The 17,562-nt window shown below is 40.7% G+C and overlaps 1 protein-coding gene across 1 annotated transcript; it reads right to left on the bottom strand.

The window, feature by feature from the left end:
• Window positions 1-11,297: 11,297 nt before the first annotated feature.
• Window positions 11,298-16,006, bottom strand: LOC138833771 (calcitonin gene-related peptide 2-like). The gene is made up of 5 exons (XM_070032066.1): window positions 15,903-16,006; window positions 14,865-14,959; window positions 14,438-14,599; window positions 12,320-12,509; window positions 11,298-11,711 (listed from the first exon to the last, which is right to left on the bottom strand). Exons 2-4 carry the CDS (start codon window positions 14,948-14,950, stop codon window positions 12,344-12,346), a joined length of 414 nt encoding a protein of 137 aa, XP_069888167.1. The 5' UTR covers window positions 14,951-14,959; window positions 15,903-16,006; the 3' UTR covers window positions 11,298-11,711; window positions 12,320-12,343.
• Between the last annotated feature and the right edge of the window lie 1,556 nt (window positions 16,007-17,562).

The following is a 17,562-nucleotide window of genomic DNA, read 5'->3' on the forward strand; positions in this document are numbered from 1 at the left end:
TAAAATTTCTTTAGATGAATACTGAAGAGTGGCATAGCTGGATCATATAGTGGTTCCATTTTGAGTCTTCTAAGAACACCCATGCTGATATCCACAGTGGTTAAACTAATTTCCATTTCCACCAATAATAAGAAACTTTCTTTTTGTCTTTGCTCATCCCCCAACGCCAATCATGAGGTCTGTAAGATTTCTCTGAGTTCATACAATAATTTGAAATAATAAGTCTTAAGAAAGACAAACAGGAAGAAGAGGAATATTATGTTAAAATACAGGAGTTCATTCATGCTCTTTATGCTCCACTATCTTTGCCCCAGCCTTTGTCCTTGGAGGGAAATCGAGACTAAAATATAAATGGATCTCACTGTGGCTGCCCCTTCTTTTTGTCAGTCCCTGGGCATCTCAGCCAAGGCCTTCCAGGTAAGCCTCCTCCTTTCCTAAGGATTACTATCGGCTCCAGCCCCCATCCTGAAATCCTGAGTGCTTCTGAGAAGAAACCGCCTCACCTCTGTGAGAGAAAGGCATCATTACCTCTAATATACAAACCAGAAAACCAAAGCTCAGGGACAAGGCAGGATTAAAAGTTGAATGTGAGAGACCTGCCTGGGAACCCTACAGGGAAAGGAAACCTGGTAAAGCAAGCTGAAGCTCTGGTTGGTGCGCCATCTGGTGGAAAAAGAGCTGCTTAACAACCAACCAGACCGACTGGGGAAAGAAGATTTATTTGAAGGAGCTGCCAAGTCCCTGCACTTTTATTTCTTAAATCCTCACCGCACATCATTTTTAAATGCACTTAAACCTCATTTGCTTTTTATGCAGCTACATAGTATTTGAATTAAAGTAAACCAAAGGACATGTAACATTTAAACAAATATGTATCTGTTTTACCATGTACATATTTGGTAACCAATAAAAGAGATTTCATAAGCTCAAACATTTTCATGAGTTCCTGAAGAACAGTTTAGGCCCTTGGTTCATAGCTCTGGGAACTGAGTGATAAGAAGTCCACACACTTCTCTGAACAGGAAAGAAGGATGGCCAATGGACACATGAAGAAATGCTCAACTTCTCTAGCCATAAAAGAAATGCAAATCAAAACAACATTGAGATATCACCTCACCCCAGTTAGAATGGCTATAATCAAGAACTCTAATAACAACAGATGCTGGAGAGGATGTGGACAGAAGGGAACCTTACTGCATTGTTGGTGGGAGTGTAAACTTGTTCAACCACTTTGGAAAGCAGCATAGAGGTTCTTCAAAAGACTCCACATAGAACTTCCCTGTGACCCAGAAATCCCACTTTTGGGCATTTACCAAACAAACAAGACCATACTACAGCTACCAGCACAACTATGTTTACTGCAGCATTATTTACCATAGCTAAGATATGGAACCAACCCAGCTGCCCCTCAGTAGATGAATGGATAAAAAAAATGTGGTATATATACACAATGGAATTCTATGCCTCTGTCAGAAAGAATGACATTGCCCCATTTGTTAAGAAATGGAAATACTTGGAAAAAATTATATTAAGTGAAGTAAGCCAGGCCCAAAGAAACATAGGTCCCATGGTTTCCCTTATTTGCAATAACCAGTATATGTCTGAGACAAGCAGAAAAGCTCAGATATGTTGTTAGGTGAAATGAACCGCAAGATAAGTATTCAAATTTTTTTTACTTTCATGCGATTGTTTCTAACACATTTATAAGATGATTTCTATGTTGCTTTGTATGTCCCTCCCCCACGATATAACCCCTGCTTTCACTGTATTTGATGTTAGTATAATTTGTGGAGGGGAAGGGAAAAAAACAAATCGTTTAACTAGGGATACAGGTGGACCCATTGCAACAATGAGACGTACAAGTCATTATGTCAAAAAGTGAACTTTACAACTTTGGGGGGGCCGGGGAGGAGATATGGGTCCAGGGGGGCGGGATATGGGAAGGAATAGGAAAGGGAAACAAAGGAGAAGGCAACAATGCTTGATAAGAAATGTTCTCATTATCTTGCCCATGTAATTGTAACTCCTCTGTATGGTATTTTCATAATAAAATTTTTTTTTAAAAAGAAATCCACACACAAGCCTTGAACGTTGGTTTGTACCCTTCCAGTAGATACCACGCAGGTTTCAGTCCAAGGAGACTGTAGGAATAGAAACCAGCATTGTGACCACTATCTTAAAGGAAGGTCACACAGACTAGGTATTGCTTTAGGCACAGCTTGACTGGTCCATAGTGAGGCATGAATCATGCCCATGCCTTTCAGTCCATCCCCACTACAAATGCTGCTGGCCAAGGACAAGCGTACCATGGCTTTCCTTCTATATGAACCTCCATAGGTCTCTCTCTTGGTCACTCTCAAAACTCAGCTGAGATTGGCTAGAACTTTCACCCAAGTGGAACAATCAGAAAATACTGAGCAGACCATTTGGTTTCTATTACCATGAGCTCATGCTCAGGGCCCACATACTTCAACATTCCATTTCTATTCCAGAGAGATCATCATCAGCTAGCTTTATAGGGCTGAACCATTCCTGATATCACTGCTATCTTAGGTTTCACCAAGCCAAGCCTCTTCCTCAATATCTCAATTACACTTTCCCTAAAACAAGACCAGAAATGAGAGGAGCAGTTGCCCTCTGGTGATCTAGATTTTCTCTCCCCAGTTCTAGTTTCTAATCTGAGAAACAAGGTAGTTCCCAGGTAACTAGGACAGGAAACACAATTACCCTTCAGAGGAAACACTATCTCCTACAGAAAGGCTCTGGGTTTACTCTTCACTGTCACAGCTCTACAAGCAGAGAGCAATTCATAATATTTGTTTACTAAGAATTGAACTTTGCAAATAGTCTATCATTCCCCAACAGAAGACACACTAAAAGTATTTTTTTTTCTTTTCTCCAGGAGCTTCAGGGATAGAGTTCTGTCTTTTTAGAGTTTTGGATCTGAGAGTTACCACTGGAGAATGATCAAATGGATGTTATACTGAAGGCAGGCTTATTCTCCAGAGCAATTCTAAGAGATACTTGTTGCAGCTCTCTACTGCCCTCACTCCAGGAGTGGCTTCTTCTCATGAGATTCTGCAAGCAGAATAATCATCTGTAACTTGAGCCCTCACTGAGCTCTGGGGAGGGAGAGGTAGGGCTGAGGGAAGTGCAACTCTGCTGGATAGGAGCTCTAATTCTATTGAATTAAACGATACTTTTAGACAGAAGTAAGTGGAGACATTTTTACATAAAAGACTTACAAGTAATCTAACTCCTATGTGTAATACAAATAGTGAAAAATCAGAAAAGAAATAGTACCCCTGGCCTCTTAAATATTCTACTGTCTTTCAAAAAGCTAGATGAACTGATTTGAATGATTTAAGCTTTAACAATGAATGTTTGAGGAGACAGTTATGTTTAACCTGATTTAAACATAAAATATATAAATGTATTAAAACATCACATGGTACAACTTTTATATTTATATATATATCAGTTTAAAATAAATGTAAATTAAAACTTAACAAGTAAATACACTGCTCCCAGCTTGCCTTTTCCTCTTGTCTCTAGAATTACCAGATCTTTTGTATATTATCATGATCACAAACACGTACTATTCAAATTCCAATGATTCATATACCAGGTAATTTTGCATAGATCTCAGTTATAGATCACTTTAAGCCTCTTGGATGTATCTGAACTTTATGTAACTCTAGTGACTATTGTCCCTTTTTGAATACAGCAGGTATATGTGAGATTAAATTCTTTTCCTGTTAGTGCCCTGACCTCTGAACTCCCATTGGAGAATTTCCTATGGTATAAAACCTAGATGGTAGATAGTTTTTGCTTCTCATGACAAAAGCTAAACAGACTGGACATGCTTTCTGCTTTCTCCCTCACTCTGCACAGTGAGGACATAGTTACAGGTATAGGCTCAGCTCTCTAAAATCTTGAACAAACGACCCATCAATGAAGAAAACTAGAGGTTGTATTCATTAAAGTGCCAACATCATATTCACTTCTTCTAAATAATGTCAGTAACTTGCTACATTCTCAAATAAATCCTACTGAGATATTAATAAAAATTTTCATTAAATTCATGCAGGGTATATGTGACTTGAAGGTTAGCAAGACCCTTTTTCAAAATGCATATTTCTTTCTGAAGAACATAGAGAAACAAGCTTTTATTAAATGAGCAGAATCTAGAGATTGTGAAATAATATTAAAGGGTCTTCTGTTAAAACAAATGTTAATAGATAGAGCTTTCATAACTAAAAATGGAAGGGAAACTTAGCTTATGTATATTTGATAAGTTCAGAAAAACTAAGTCAGAAAAATTCAAATAAAATCATACTCAGCCATATGATTAAAAGTAAAAGTACAAAGCTAAAAGGAAAAATTTTGTAGGCAGAGGAAAATCAATGTATTTCATAGAGAGAAACAAATATTCACATGAATCAAAAATTCTGCTAAGAAACTCTAAATACCAGAAGAAAGTGGAATAGTGCCTTTAAAATTCTAAAAGGAAAATGAATGTATAATCTTTGCAAACAAAAGCAAAGTAAGAATTCTGAAAACAGTGGAATAAGGGGCTCCAACAATTTTCTCTCTTACCAAATCAATGAGAGGAGCAACAAAAACTGTCTAAATCTTTTTTAAAATGTTAGCAATTAACCAAGGGCTTACAGCAATCAGGAAGCATTTATTAAAGAAAGACAACTAAATTGAGGAAAGGAGCAACAAGGTTGACAAGAAATATATTCATTACCTTACTTATGTAACTGAAATCCCTATGTACATCACCTTGACAATAAAAAAAGAAAGAAAGAAAACTAAACTTAGAAGAACAGTGAGTTTTTGTGGCATTTTGTATGGAGTCCTATCCACATGCCCTGTTTTCCACCTATCTGGTAGCTTTGGAAATTCACAGTCCACCAGTAAGGTTAAAAACTAGCAACCTAGCTTCTGGGAAGAGAACAAATCTAGCCCTCCATCAAAGGCTCATTCTTAGGAAACTGCTATTATTTAATCTCTCTTTTCATTTTCTGTAAGACTCCTTTTGCAATGCTGTCTTTAATCTCACATGGTGCTTTCCCAGCATGAAGATCTGTTCCTCCAGTGGTGTTTGTTGAAAACAATTGCAGATATTTATTTAACTTCACAAATTCCTACCCTGGCACTTGACATATACAGTAAACAATGAATCAACCAAAAAGATCCAAAGGTAAAACTGGGAAGTATCAATGAGTCTTGAAAGCATTTAAGGAAGTCTAGAAGTGACCTTGCATAGAAGTGACCCTAACTTCTCTGGAAAACCTGAGAAGGCCCTGAACTCTCCTCTAAGCAAGCAGATAATGAAGGGTAAGACAGAATTGCCCACTGTTTGGCTAAGTGTTGAAGATATGTCTCAATATGTACACAAAACCCATTAGAAGAGTTGAGAGAAATACTGATTCCAGATATTAATATTTGCCCAATTATTACCTATTACTAATCTGACTAAAAAGACATACATGAGAAAGTCACTGAGCAAATGAGCAACAATTACATATCTTGGGGCTGAGGAGATGAGGGAATCTGATTTAGCATTATCACTTTATGACATCTAAATTGTCTAGTTTTCAACAATAACAACAAAACTTGTTGTGCAAATGGACAAAAACAATTACAAGTCTGTAAGGAGGAATGCAGATATATAGGAACAAAGTTTTTGTATACTATTGAAAATAAATTCACATTACTCTGAACTACAGTGCTATAAGTTATCAATCATAATCCTCAGATAACCACAGGAATATATGCAATAAAATAATAAGTCAGAGAATTAAAATGGTATGCAAGAAAAATATCTATTTAATATTAATAAAAGATAATAAAGGGAGACAGGAACAAAATGCCATAACACATATGGAATATTATAGTAAAATGGCAAGCACAAGGCTATTTTACTAATTCTGTTAAATGCAAGCAGATTAAATTCTCTGAATTAAAACACAGATCTTAAGAGAATAGATAAAAACACATTATTCAGTTGGGTGCCAATGGCCTAAGCCTATAATCCTAGATACTCAAGAGGCTGATATCTGAGGATCAAGGTTCAAAGCCAGCCTAGGCAGAAAAGCCCATGAGATTCTTCTCTCCAATAAATTGCCAAAAAGCTGGAAATAGAGCTGTGGCTCAAGTAGTAGAGTACTAGTCATAAGCACAAAATCCCAAAGACAGTGCCCAGGACCTGAATACAAAACCCAGCACCAGCACAAAAACAAACAAGTGAACAAAACCCAAAAATATATTATCTAATGATATGCTGCTCTTTACTAGAGACACATGTTTGATTCAAAGACTCATCATAAGGGCTGGGAAGTTGGCTCAGTGGTAGAGCGCTTGCCTTGCATGCCTGAGGCCCTGGGTTCGATTCCTCTGCACCACATAAGCAAAAAGAAAAAAGCCGGAAGTGGCGCTGTGGCTCAAGTGGTAGAGTGCTAGCCTTGAGCTGAAGAGCTGAGGGACAGCGCTCAGGCCCAGAGTTCAGGCCCCACGACCGGACCCAAAAAATATATATATATAAAAAGACTCAGCATAAAAGTCAAAAGCTTGAAATATACATGCCATTCAGGCAGCAAAAGAGAGAATGGAACAATTATAACTATTCAGGCAAAAGAGCCTTAATAAAAATTATTGGTAGTAGGGCATTTACCCAAAAGATCACAAACAAGGCCATACTAAAGCTACCAGCACAACTATGTATGTCGTAACATTATTCTCCATAGCTAAGATATGGAACCAACCCAGATGCCCCTCAGTAGAATAATGAATCAAGAAAATGTGGTGTATATATATATATATATAGATAGATAGATAGGTAGATAGATAGATATAGATATAGATATATAGATGTGTGTGTGTATATATGTATATATATGCATACACACACATCTGTATATATATATATATATATATATATATATATATATATATATATATATATATGAATTCTGTGCCTCCATCAGAAAGAATGACACTGCCCCATTTGTTAGGAAATGGAAAGACTTGGAAAAAATCATATTAAGTGAAGTAAGCCAGGCCCAAAGAGACATAGGTTTCCTGGTTCCCCTTATCTGCAATAACTAGTACATGAGTAGGACAAGCAGAAAAGGTCAAAAGCTATGTACATATGATCAGATAAGATGATGCCAAGCGAAATGAACCCTAAGATAAGTACACAAGAGGTTTTATCTTTGTCGCCATTGTTTTTTAATATACTTACAATGCACTATATGATTTTTTTGTTTCTCTTGTATGTTCTCCCCCCATGGTATAACCCCTGTTTTCAATGTATTTGATTCTGGTCTTGTGTGTACATCTGTACCTGAATCTTGTATGTACATTTTTCTAATTTGGGAAGGGGAAGGGAAATAACAAAATGCTGAAATAAGGATAGAGGTTGACCCATTGTAACACTGAGATGTGCAAGACACTGTTGAAAACAAACTTTACAACTTTGTGGGGGGAGAGGGATTAGGGAGATGGGGAGGGAAAGGATGGTAGGTGAAAAACAAAGGAGGGGGTAACAATGCTCCATAGGAAACGTACTCATTACCTTACTCATGTAACTGTAACCCCTTTGTACAGTATCTTTACAATAAAAATATACTAAAAATTATTGGCAGAGACAAAGAATAATATTTTACAACACAAGGAGGGTCTGTGTACCAGAAGTATCCATTAATTGCAAACATACACATACTTTAAAACATATGGTACAAAAAATGCCTCCGAAATTGAGGGAAATGTAGTCAATTCAACAATAATAGAGATTCAATTCCCAGTTTTCAGTAAATGAGAGATACAAGGAAAAATATCAACAAAGAAATAGCAGACTTGGACAACATTATGAATTAGATAAATAAATTTAATGAACTCCTCCCATCAATGTCGGACTACATACCTATCTCAGGCAGGCATGATGTATCCTCTAGGATAGGACATCTAGTATGATTAAAAAATAAGTATTAATAAACATAAAATGATTGAAATTATACAGGGTATATCCACTGACTCCAATGGAATTAAATTAGTAACATTAGTCCAAGGAAATTTGAAGATTCATAAATAGGTAGAAATTAAACAATGCAACCTTATATAACCAAAATATGAAGTCACAACAGATACTAAAACTTTCAGAAAAAATAAAATAAAAACAATCTAACAAATAAATTATGTCAAATATATGAGACAAGAGAAAGTAGTAGCTTCGGATGACCAGAGGCTGGAAAGGATGCTGGAATAATTGGGCATCTACACCTCCCACCTCATACAAAAATTAATTTACAATGGTTTGTATGCCTAAATGTAAAACTGTTAAGTTATAAACCATTTGTGAGAAACTATAAAGTTCGTATGACTTTAGGATCTGGGGTTAGACAAATATATGAACCCAAAGCACAATTTATAAAAGAATAAAATACTAAATTGGGCTTCATCAAAACTTAACTCTTCCTCTACAAAAGATGTTGCTAAGAATATAAGAGAGAGAATCCATAAGTGGGGAGAAAAATTTGTATTGGCATAGTTAACGATAATCTTGTGCCTGAAACATAAAAGGAACACTCAAAAACCCTGTAGAACACCTGCCTCAAAGGCATATGACCTGAGTTCAAACCCCAGCACCAAACACACACACACACACACACACACACACACACACACACACACACACACACACACACACACACACACACTCAAAAGCTGTTTGAAAACATATTTTAATTAAAAAAAACAAATAGCAAATATGCACTGGCAAAGATATTCAAAATCTTTAGTCATCAGACAAATGCAAATTAAGACCACAACAACTAGAAGTTGCTGACCTCTGACCTTGGCTGCACCAGTCTTCCTCAATCTTCATGCACCTGTCTTCTTCATGTGTCTTCTCTGTATGTCCTTTATAAGGATACAGTACAGGATTTATAAACCACCTTGACAACCCATGATGATCTCAGTTTAAGATCCTTAATTACGTTGGCAAAGACCATTTTTTTCCAAATAAGGTAATATTCATAAATTCCAGTGATTAGAACATGGGGATATCTTTGGGGGGGGTCCCCATTCAACCCACCTCATTCATCATCACACAAAATGTGCTCACTCATGTTTATAGTATCTCTATTAATAAATGTTAAAAAAAAAAAGCCAACAGACAACCCAAGTATCTTTCAATGAATAAATGGATAAACCAACTGTATGTAGTTCTCCCTACAATGCAATAGTATTAAACAATGCAAAGAAACAAACTGCTGATACATGGAACAATGTGGGTAAATTTCACATTCATTATGCTAATGAAAAGAAGCCAGACATGCTAATTCCATTTACCTAACATTCCAGGGAACTCAAAACCATAGAGACAGATAATTGGAAAGTTCCTTAGCAAAGGCTAGGGAAGCACTTAACTACAAAGGGGAATCAGGGAGATTTGAAGGGTAGACTTGCTCCTATGTCTTCATTTCAGTGGTGATGTCATCCACAGATTTGTCAAAACCTATAGAACTCTGCACCAAAAGAATAACTTTTTCAGTATACACATTTAAAATTATGTGCCTAAAATGAGATCCTGGGAATAGGACTTTGTGAACTATGTTCTTATTTTGTCAATTGTACCCCTCTTCAGGCTCCACCTAAAGGAGACAAGGAACTGGTTTCTTCTACTTTCCATTTCTGATTCTGTCAGCATCATCTATATAGATAATGTACTCTATCAGTGGAGGTGATTTTACTTCCTACTTTGGTTTTGTTTCTTCATACTCATAGGACATACTTGCTTGGAAATACCAACATCTCCAAGTTTCATTCTCAGTGGTTTGAGAATCCTTCTCCCAATCTCAGTTCTAACGACCCCAGAATTTTCCTTTGTTTCACTAGCCTTGTGGGTGGCAGCTACCTCCTACAGTTACTACTTCCAAACCACCTCTTGTTCTCTTCTACCTTTCAGTATTAAATACCTACTTAGTCCATGCCTATGGCAAATTCTGTCAAAATACTGATGCATTTTGTCTTCCTGACTACAACTTGAATGATTGAAAGTCAAAATATCTCCCTTGCCTTACAAAGTCCTATATGATCTCTTCTTCCCATTTCACTAATTTCTCTTTCCTATCACTCACACTAGATCTGTCACTCAAGACATGCATGCTAAGCCTCGCTACAGTAATGCAGTCATCTGAATCCAGAATCTTAGAAAGTACCGCACATATGATCTAATCTTGCCAACCAATAAACTGCAAGGAAGAGGAGGGAACTTTTTGAACCTCAAGACATCAAATAGAAGCAAAAAGACCTTATAGAGGCCCATAGTTTATATATTTATATGTTTTAATAATTAGGAGAGTTGGGCTCTGTATGAGTATGTGATATTAAAAAAATTAAGAAATCAAGATAACCAGGCACCTGGCTCATGTCTGTAATCCTGACCATTCAGGAGACTAAGATGTAAGGATCACAGATTGAATCCAGTCCAGGAAAAAAGCTAGTAAGACACTTATCTCCAATTAACCAGCAGAAAAACCAGAAGTGGAGCTGTGGCTCAAGTAGTAGAGCATCAGGCTTGAGAAAAAGTCAACAAGATCCCAAGACCCTGAGTTCAAGACACAGTACTGGCACAAAAGAAAAATAAAATTTTCTTTTTGGTAAATAGTATTTTGGTCATGTTTAGAGTCCTTCCCACTTAAAAATATGGAGAGAAATAATTTATGAGGGTACTGACATATTACATTGGGGATTGGGAAGTAGATGGTATGTAGCTGTAACAACTATTGACCATATTACTCTTGAAGCCAAGGCAGGGGTACAAAGAACTCAGTGTATAAAACCTAGGTGATTTGTATGTTTAAATTTTTTATGTCTCCAAAATCTGAGTATCTACCATGTGGGGAAGGTAAGCAAAAGAAGTTCCCTTTGGAGAACTTCAAGAGCCATTACTGTAAAAGAGCCAGTGGTGATTTCAATTGTAAGCTCTGACAGGAACCCAGATCTGTCACGTGTCTACTGTAAGTTGGACTTAATTTCTCCATGACTGTTTCCTCACATGTGAGGTGAATAATATCTATCCTGGCTTTACCATGAATATTAAATGAATTCACAGGTAGAAAGTACTGTCTTTGAACATCATCTGGCCCACAGTAAGAATTAAAATATTAATCATCAATATTATCATTATTATTATTACATAGAAAAAGAAATTGAAATGAATCACCACCATGGACTTGAAACGATTGTATCCAAAATATGTTTTTAATCTTGATGAAGTTCACAAATGGCACAATTTTGACACTTCCTTAAATTATACAATCATATTCTTCAACATCAAGGCACAGCATCACCATGACCATAAGTCTCCAGAGGCTACAAGAGGCAGTGATTTCATGTCCCTTTAAGGTTCAGCAGAGCTTCTATGAGCAACAGGATGGCTCTCAAAGAACCAGGTTACTACCAGATAAGCCAGTGGGAGATACCATCACATTTATTGGACATAGAATCAATATAAAATGATGCACAACAAATATGGAACTAGCTTATTTTACATTCAGTTTCATTCCTTTCAAGTGACCAAGATGCATTTTTTCCCATTATCTATAAGGATGCAGACATGTGTATCTTCCTTGGGTTCTTCTTACCAACTTGTTGTCAACACAAGTTAATAGAAGTGGTGAGTTCAACTTCATGCTGACCTGAGATAAAAGCAACAATTTTAACAAGGAAGAAGAGGAAGAAAAAAATGAAAAGAAGGAAGAAGAGAAGGGTAAAGAAGAAGAGGAGGGAAAGAATAAGAAGTGAAGAATCACAATTATCACTGAACAGAACACTAATTTATCTAAATGGTTGTTTTACCACATTGCATTCATACATTGAGAATATGAGGTATAAGGAAGCTTATAAGGTAAATAAAGATAATTCAACTGTTACTATCAATGTTAGTAGTGGAATGGTGGTGGCTTTGTAGTCTGGATCTGTGAACACTGACCAAAGGTAAAGTCTTTTCTGAAAGTGACGTATTCATGAGGAGTAGCCCTCAGTAAGGCCTACCAGCTCCTCCCCTGTTCAACCCATCAAATATACACTTTACGTCTCTTCTCAGAAAAAAAAAAATGACAGGCATCTTTAAAGCCTGTCCTAGCAGTCTGATATCAAGCTCACGTCTAGAAGGAACTCACTGCTTCAGGAGGAATAGAATTAGAGAGAAGGGCCCTAAAGATCCTACCAGGGTCAGTGAATTACAAAATATGGATTTCAACCTCCAAAATCCTTCCTCTCCCCACCCATAGTACAAGGTAGTCACCTTCTTCCTGGAGTCATGGGGTGTTCAGGCCTGAAGTTCCCTGCGGCGACGGCGGCGGCCAAAGGCTTTGGAGCCTACATTGGTGGGCACGAAGTTGTCCTTCACCACACCCCCTGATCTGCTCAGCAAGCCTGCCAGTCGGTGGGTCACACAGGTGGCAGTGTTGCAGGCTCTCTTATGGGCAGTGATGCTGATTTTCAGAACAGAGAAAGAAAACAAGGCATGACAGTGAGGATGGTGGGGATGAGCCTGCCCCCCACGGTACTTCCACACACCACTTAACAATCAGTGATTCTCCAAAGTGCAATTACCAAAGCTTTGGGGGAAATGGACTGGCAGCCTTTACTAAGATCTCTGCCCAAAACGATCAAAAGTGTGGGATGTATGTGTGTGCGTGTGGGCGCCCCCCCCCCACACACACACATACACACAAACACAAAGGTCTTATCTGGAAGAAGCTCATAGAAGAGGGTTTGCCATATCCTATCCCAAAAGTGTTTACCTGCTCCTTAGCTATCTGTTCTTGCTGTTTGAACTGGGTCATAGAGATGGCCTCCAGAACCCTGTATCCAGCTTCCCTGCAGCCTAAGCATAGTACTAGACACTCATAAGCCTGGCTCATGGACCAAAACCAGGTCCACCAGGCTCAGGACCTTTTAGAAAAATATATTTATAAAATGGGAAGCATGATTCTAGAAGCAGTGATTAGACAACTCTGTTGTAAAAGCCTATGAGGGATTCATTGAATTCCCCCAGTTTCTCACCTCTGATCTATGACTTCTCTCTCCCTTTCCATCCAGAGGTTCTGAACCTTCTCAGTCATAGACAAAGCTATCATCACCAGCTTGAGCAATCAGAGAGGAATATGCATCAAGTTCACAATTAGGAATAAGAAAGGAAACCAAGAAGGAGTGGGAGAAGATCAGGTAGCATCCTGACACCAAAAGTGAGAGAAGTGGTATGTCGGCAAACTTCTTGCTATATCTCATTTCCTGCATGTTGTTTCAAGACTGAAGCTGATGCCAGAGAAGCTATGAAAGTTGTTCAGGTACCGCAGACTCATGTCAGCACACAAGTACCCACATTCTCACACTGCTTAGATCTTGGATCTGTCCAAGCTTTAGGGAAAAGACATGCCAGATAGTGTCATGCTGTTCTCAGGCAGCACAAGGTTAGGCCAGGCAGGGGGATTTCAAGCTGAGGCAGGACGCACAGGAAGGCAGCTCATAGCTCTACTATGGGGAGGATTCAGTGGGACTTCTCAGGGTAGATGCAGGTCCCCATATGCCTCCACCTAGGTAGTGCTGGGATGAGGCTAGGGCTGGTCTTGTTCTAGGCTCAGGGCACACAGGGAGGTAGAGCTGTGGAAGGGTGCCCTCCCTGACCCAGGAACAACATGCACAGCTCTGCAGAGTCCCGGACCTATCATAGTCACTGCTCTACCATGTCCTACTACCTTAAAAATTAAAGCAAAACTGGGTGGGCACCAGTGGCTCATACCTGTAATCCTAGCTACTCAGGAAACTGAGATCTGAGGATTGCAGTTAGTTACAAGCAAGCCAGGGAATAGAAGTCCCCATGAGACTCTTATTTCCAATTAACCACTCAAAAACCGGAAGTGGCACTATGGCTCAAGTGGTAGAGCACTAGCCTTGAGCACACAGAGGCTCCTGGACAGTGCCCAGGCCCTGATTTCAAGCCCCATCACTGACAAAAAATTAAATCAAAGGCTCCTTGTGGGGGTGAAAAAAATTATAGCTGAATTTCTAAAACCTCCTGAGATATCAAATCCAGCTTCTGTCTTTATACTTACCAGCCCTAATTTATAATTCATTCAGTGAAAGGATGTCTCCCCAGCATTTCAAGACCAACTCCCAGACTAAGTGAATACTCTTCTATCTCCTTTCCCAATAATTTTCAGAAGTGAGTGATATTAAGGAATCTAACCAGAGTCCCTCTAGCTGCATCAAAACTGTGTTTTCCAAGGAGACTGACAATAGCTGGGACCCAGATCCTGATGAACAAGGTCAGCCTTTGGACTCTTGACTAATAATGTTTCTGCCCTACTTCTCTGGATGAGTCCTCCAGGATATATCAAAATAGGGTGAGAAGACTTACCTGGAGTCTTCTGCTTCCTGTTCTAGCGTCTGCTCCTGCTCCTGCTCCTGCTCCAGCTCCCTTGCCTTCATCTGCACATAGTCCTGCACCAGTTCAGCCAGTAGGAGGCGTGCATCCTCCTCATTAAGGGTAGACAGGTCTGGGCTATTCTCTAAAACAGATCTGCAGAGGGGAAACAGACCAGACCCAGTGTGGGCTTTGAGCCACTCCCTGCTCCCTCCCCTCCCTCAGGATAAGCAGCCAAGCTTGCTGGCGTCTGTCTCTACCACAGGGGATGTGGTTTTCCAGATCCCAGTAGACAGGGCACAAAACCAGTATCCACCTGAGGGCACTGATTTACCAAAGCCAAGTGTAACTCCAGAGCCACAGAGTTGTCTGTGGAAGGAGAGCAGAAGAAGAGTAAGCTTCTGGCTTCAGACTGTCTCACCTGAAATGTGCTGCCTGGAGGTTGCCAGTCTGGCATAAGACCAAGATGCTGAGAGCCAGCAAGGGAAAGAACTTCCGGAAGCCCATGTTGTTTCTCTGTAAAAGGAGAATGACATTACCATAGCATCAAGACCACAGACCTAGGTCCTAATCCTGCTTCTGCCTTAGTTGCCATGTTACTTCACCTCTTGGCACATCCATTACTTTATTTTCCAAGAGGGCTGCTATGAATCCCAAAAGATATATTTGAGCGAAAAGCATGGTAGAACAAGGAGATGAGTAGAATTAGGGTTTCCTCTGTGGTAGAACAGGGAAAAGTCACAACAGACACACACATTCTTTTCACAACCCACCCTGCTGTAGATTTGTTCCCCTAATTGCTGGTCTTTTTAATGACTGAACATCCTAGGACCACCTTCTCTGTTAGAGGTATGGGGTAGGGGAGCAGTGAGGGGTACATTGAAAAAGAGAGCTAATCTTTCCATCTGTGGATATGGGGGAAAATTTAAGGTGCTAGATGTCTCAGAACTGCAACAATGCAGCTTAACAGAGGGTGCTGGGCGCCCACACTTCACACAGTGACCAGTGAGCCCACTGTTCTGATTACAAACACTATTGCCATAGAACCGGACTGCTGTCCCTGGGATGCTCTCAGCCTGGAGCTGCCTCTGAGGAAAGCTCAGCTCCACTATCCTTGCAGTCAACGTGATTCCTAGGAACACAGATGACTTGGGTCTCCCTACATGCCAACCACCCCCAAACAGGAGCCACAGGCACCTCTAGGTGAACTCACCCAGATCCCAGCATCATAACAGAGTCCTGGGCATGCCGGAGTTCCACTCTAGTTTTTTTTTTTTTTAATGCCAGCATAGCCCCAATAGCTGTCTCCCCATCCAAGAAAAGAGCTCCTACCCCCCCCCCAGAAGTATAAGCGGAAATGGCATGGAGAAATAAACCAGAAGCAGGCAAGCAGGCAAATGAAGAAGTACAAATTGAGAGAGGCAGTTTGCAGGAGTGAGCAGAATGAGAAGCGCCTCACCTGGTGATGTGAATTTCAGGACTGTGTGAGTGGGCAGTGGCCAGTCCACGGAGAAAGAGCACAACGTCTGCTGTGGGCGCCTTCTCCCAGCCCCGAGCTCTTATTCCAGCGCTATCGGGAAGGAGGGTCCCACCAGTGCGCTCCACCAATCCAAAGTGGCCAGGACCGGCCAATCAGAGGACCGACCGAGCTCCGATTGCGTCATAGCTCACTCACTCCATAGGGATGCTCAGTGGAAAGGACTGTCCGCTCCCAGTATTTGCTTTGAGGTCATTTCTGAGGAGCAGGAAGAGAATTGATTCTTTAAAAGGGGGGGCGGGGATGGAGGGGGGCAAATTGGGGAGAGTTCGGCAGTTTTCGCAGTGCGAAGCTAGAGCTTTGTTCACCTCCTTAATGCCTGCATTCCAAAACGGCACCTCTACTCGCCCTGCCAGTGGAGAATCCTTCCAATCGGAAGGTCCAACAGTAGCCCTGGTTTGTAAATGAAACTTAGCAGAAAGAACCAAGAAGGATGAGCGAGGGAGCCGGGAAGGGTCCTTGAAAAAAATAATCATCTCTGATCCGGGATTCCACCTGAGCTAGCCCCCACTCCTAACCCAGTGCACTAAGGCTCAAGACTCTCGAAGAAGATGGCTTTGATTCCAAACCTCCTCTGCCTCAGAAGAGAACCAGAGAGAGGCTAAGCTGTCCCTGCCTGCACAGAAGGCTCCGCAACGTCCTCCCCCACTGCGTGTCTCCAAATTCCAGACCGTGGGTTCTGCATCCCTCACTCCACCCTAATGTTTGCCAAGCTGCTAGGCGAGGGCCGCCGCTCTTCCTCCCCTTTCTCCTACTGCTGCCCTGAAGCTGAAGCTCCTAAGAGATAAAAGCTAAGTGCACCGAAGCCTAAGGCCCACCCCAGCCCCGCCTCCAGAGAAGCAAGTGGGGCTGCACGAGCAGCAGCCTGGCAGCCTGTAACTTTCACACATGCTTGCTCTGGGACCTGGACCCCAGCCACCTGCTCGGTCTTTCTGTCACACTCACGCAGACATTCCCCAACACTCAGCGTTTTCTGGAATACATTCGCCCTCACCAACCTCCTGCAAAAGGATAAGCCTGCATTAGGGAACAGGCTGGGGTCCCGAGTTGCACCCCACACATGCAGACCACATTAACAAACACACATACACACAAAAGGACAGCATCTTTCTTTTTTCTTAATGCCAATCCACCCTGTCCCCTCTCCCAGTTCCTGGGTTCAGAAAGATGCATCTCTGGCTCAAGGATCTGGGGAAGGTTGCAGGTGGCAGTGGTAAAGGGAAGTCCCTAGCTTCTGGTGGGTTTGATCTTCAGAGTTTGATTGCTGCAGAAAACCTAAACCAGGGTGCAGTGCAGGTCAGGATCAAGAGGCTTAGCCAAAAGCTAAGGATGCATATGGCCAGTGCTCACAGTTTCTGTATGTCAGAAAGGATCACCATGTCTTGTCTAGGTCCTCTAGGTTACTTTTTCCATGTCAGGAGTCAACTTATGGGGCAAGGATCATAAAGAAGCATAACTCCAAATGATACCTCCACTTACTCCACCCTATCCCCAACAAAAGAACAGAAAGGGAAGGAGGGAGGGAAGGCGGAAGGGAGGGAGGGAGGGAAGAAGGGATGGAAGAAAGAGGGAAAGAAAAGAG

This window comes from Dipodomys merriami, unplaced genomic scaffold (genome assembly GCF_024711535.1).
Source record: "Dipodomys merriami isolate MVZ:Mamm:240054 unplaced genomic scaffold, mDipMer1.0.p SCAF_21, whole genome shotgun sequence".
In the NCBI taxonomy this organism is placed as follows: Eukaryota; Metazoa; Chordata; class Mammalia; order Rodentia; family Heteromyidae; genus Dipodomys; species Dipodomys merriami.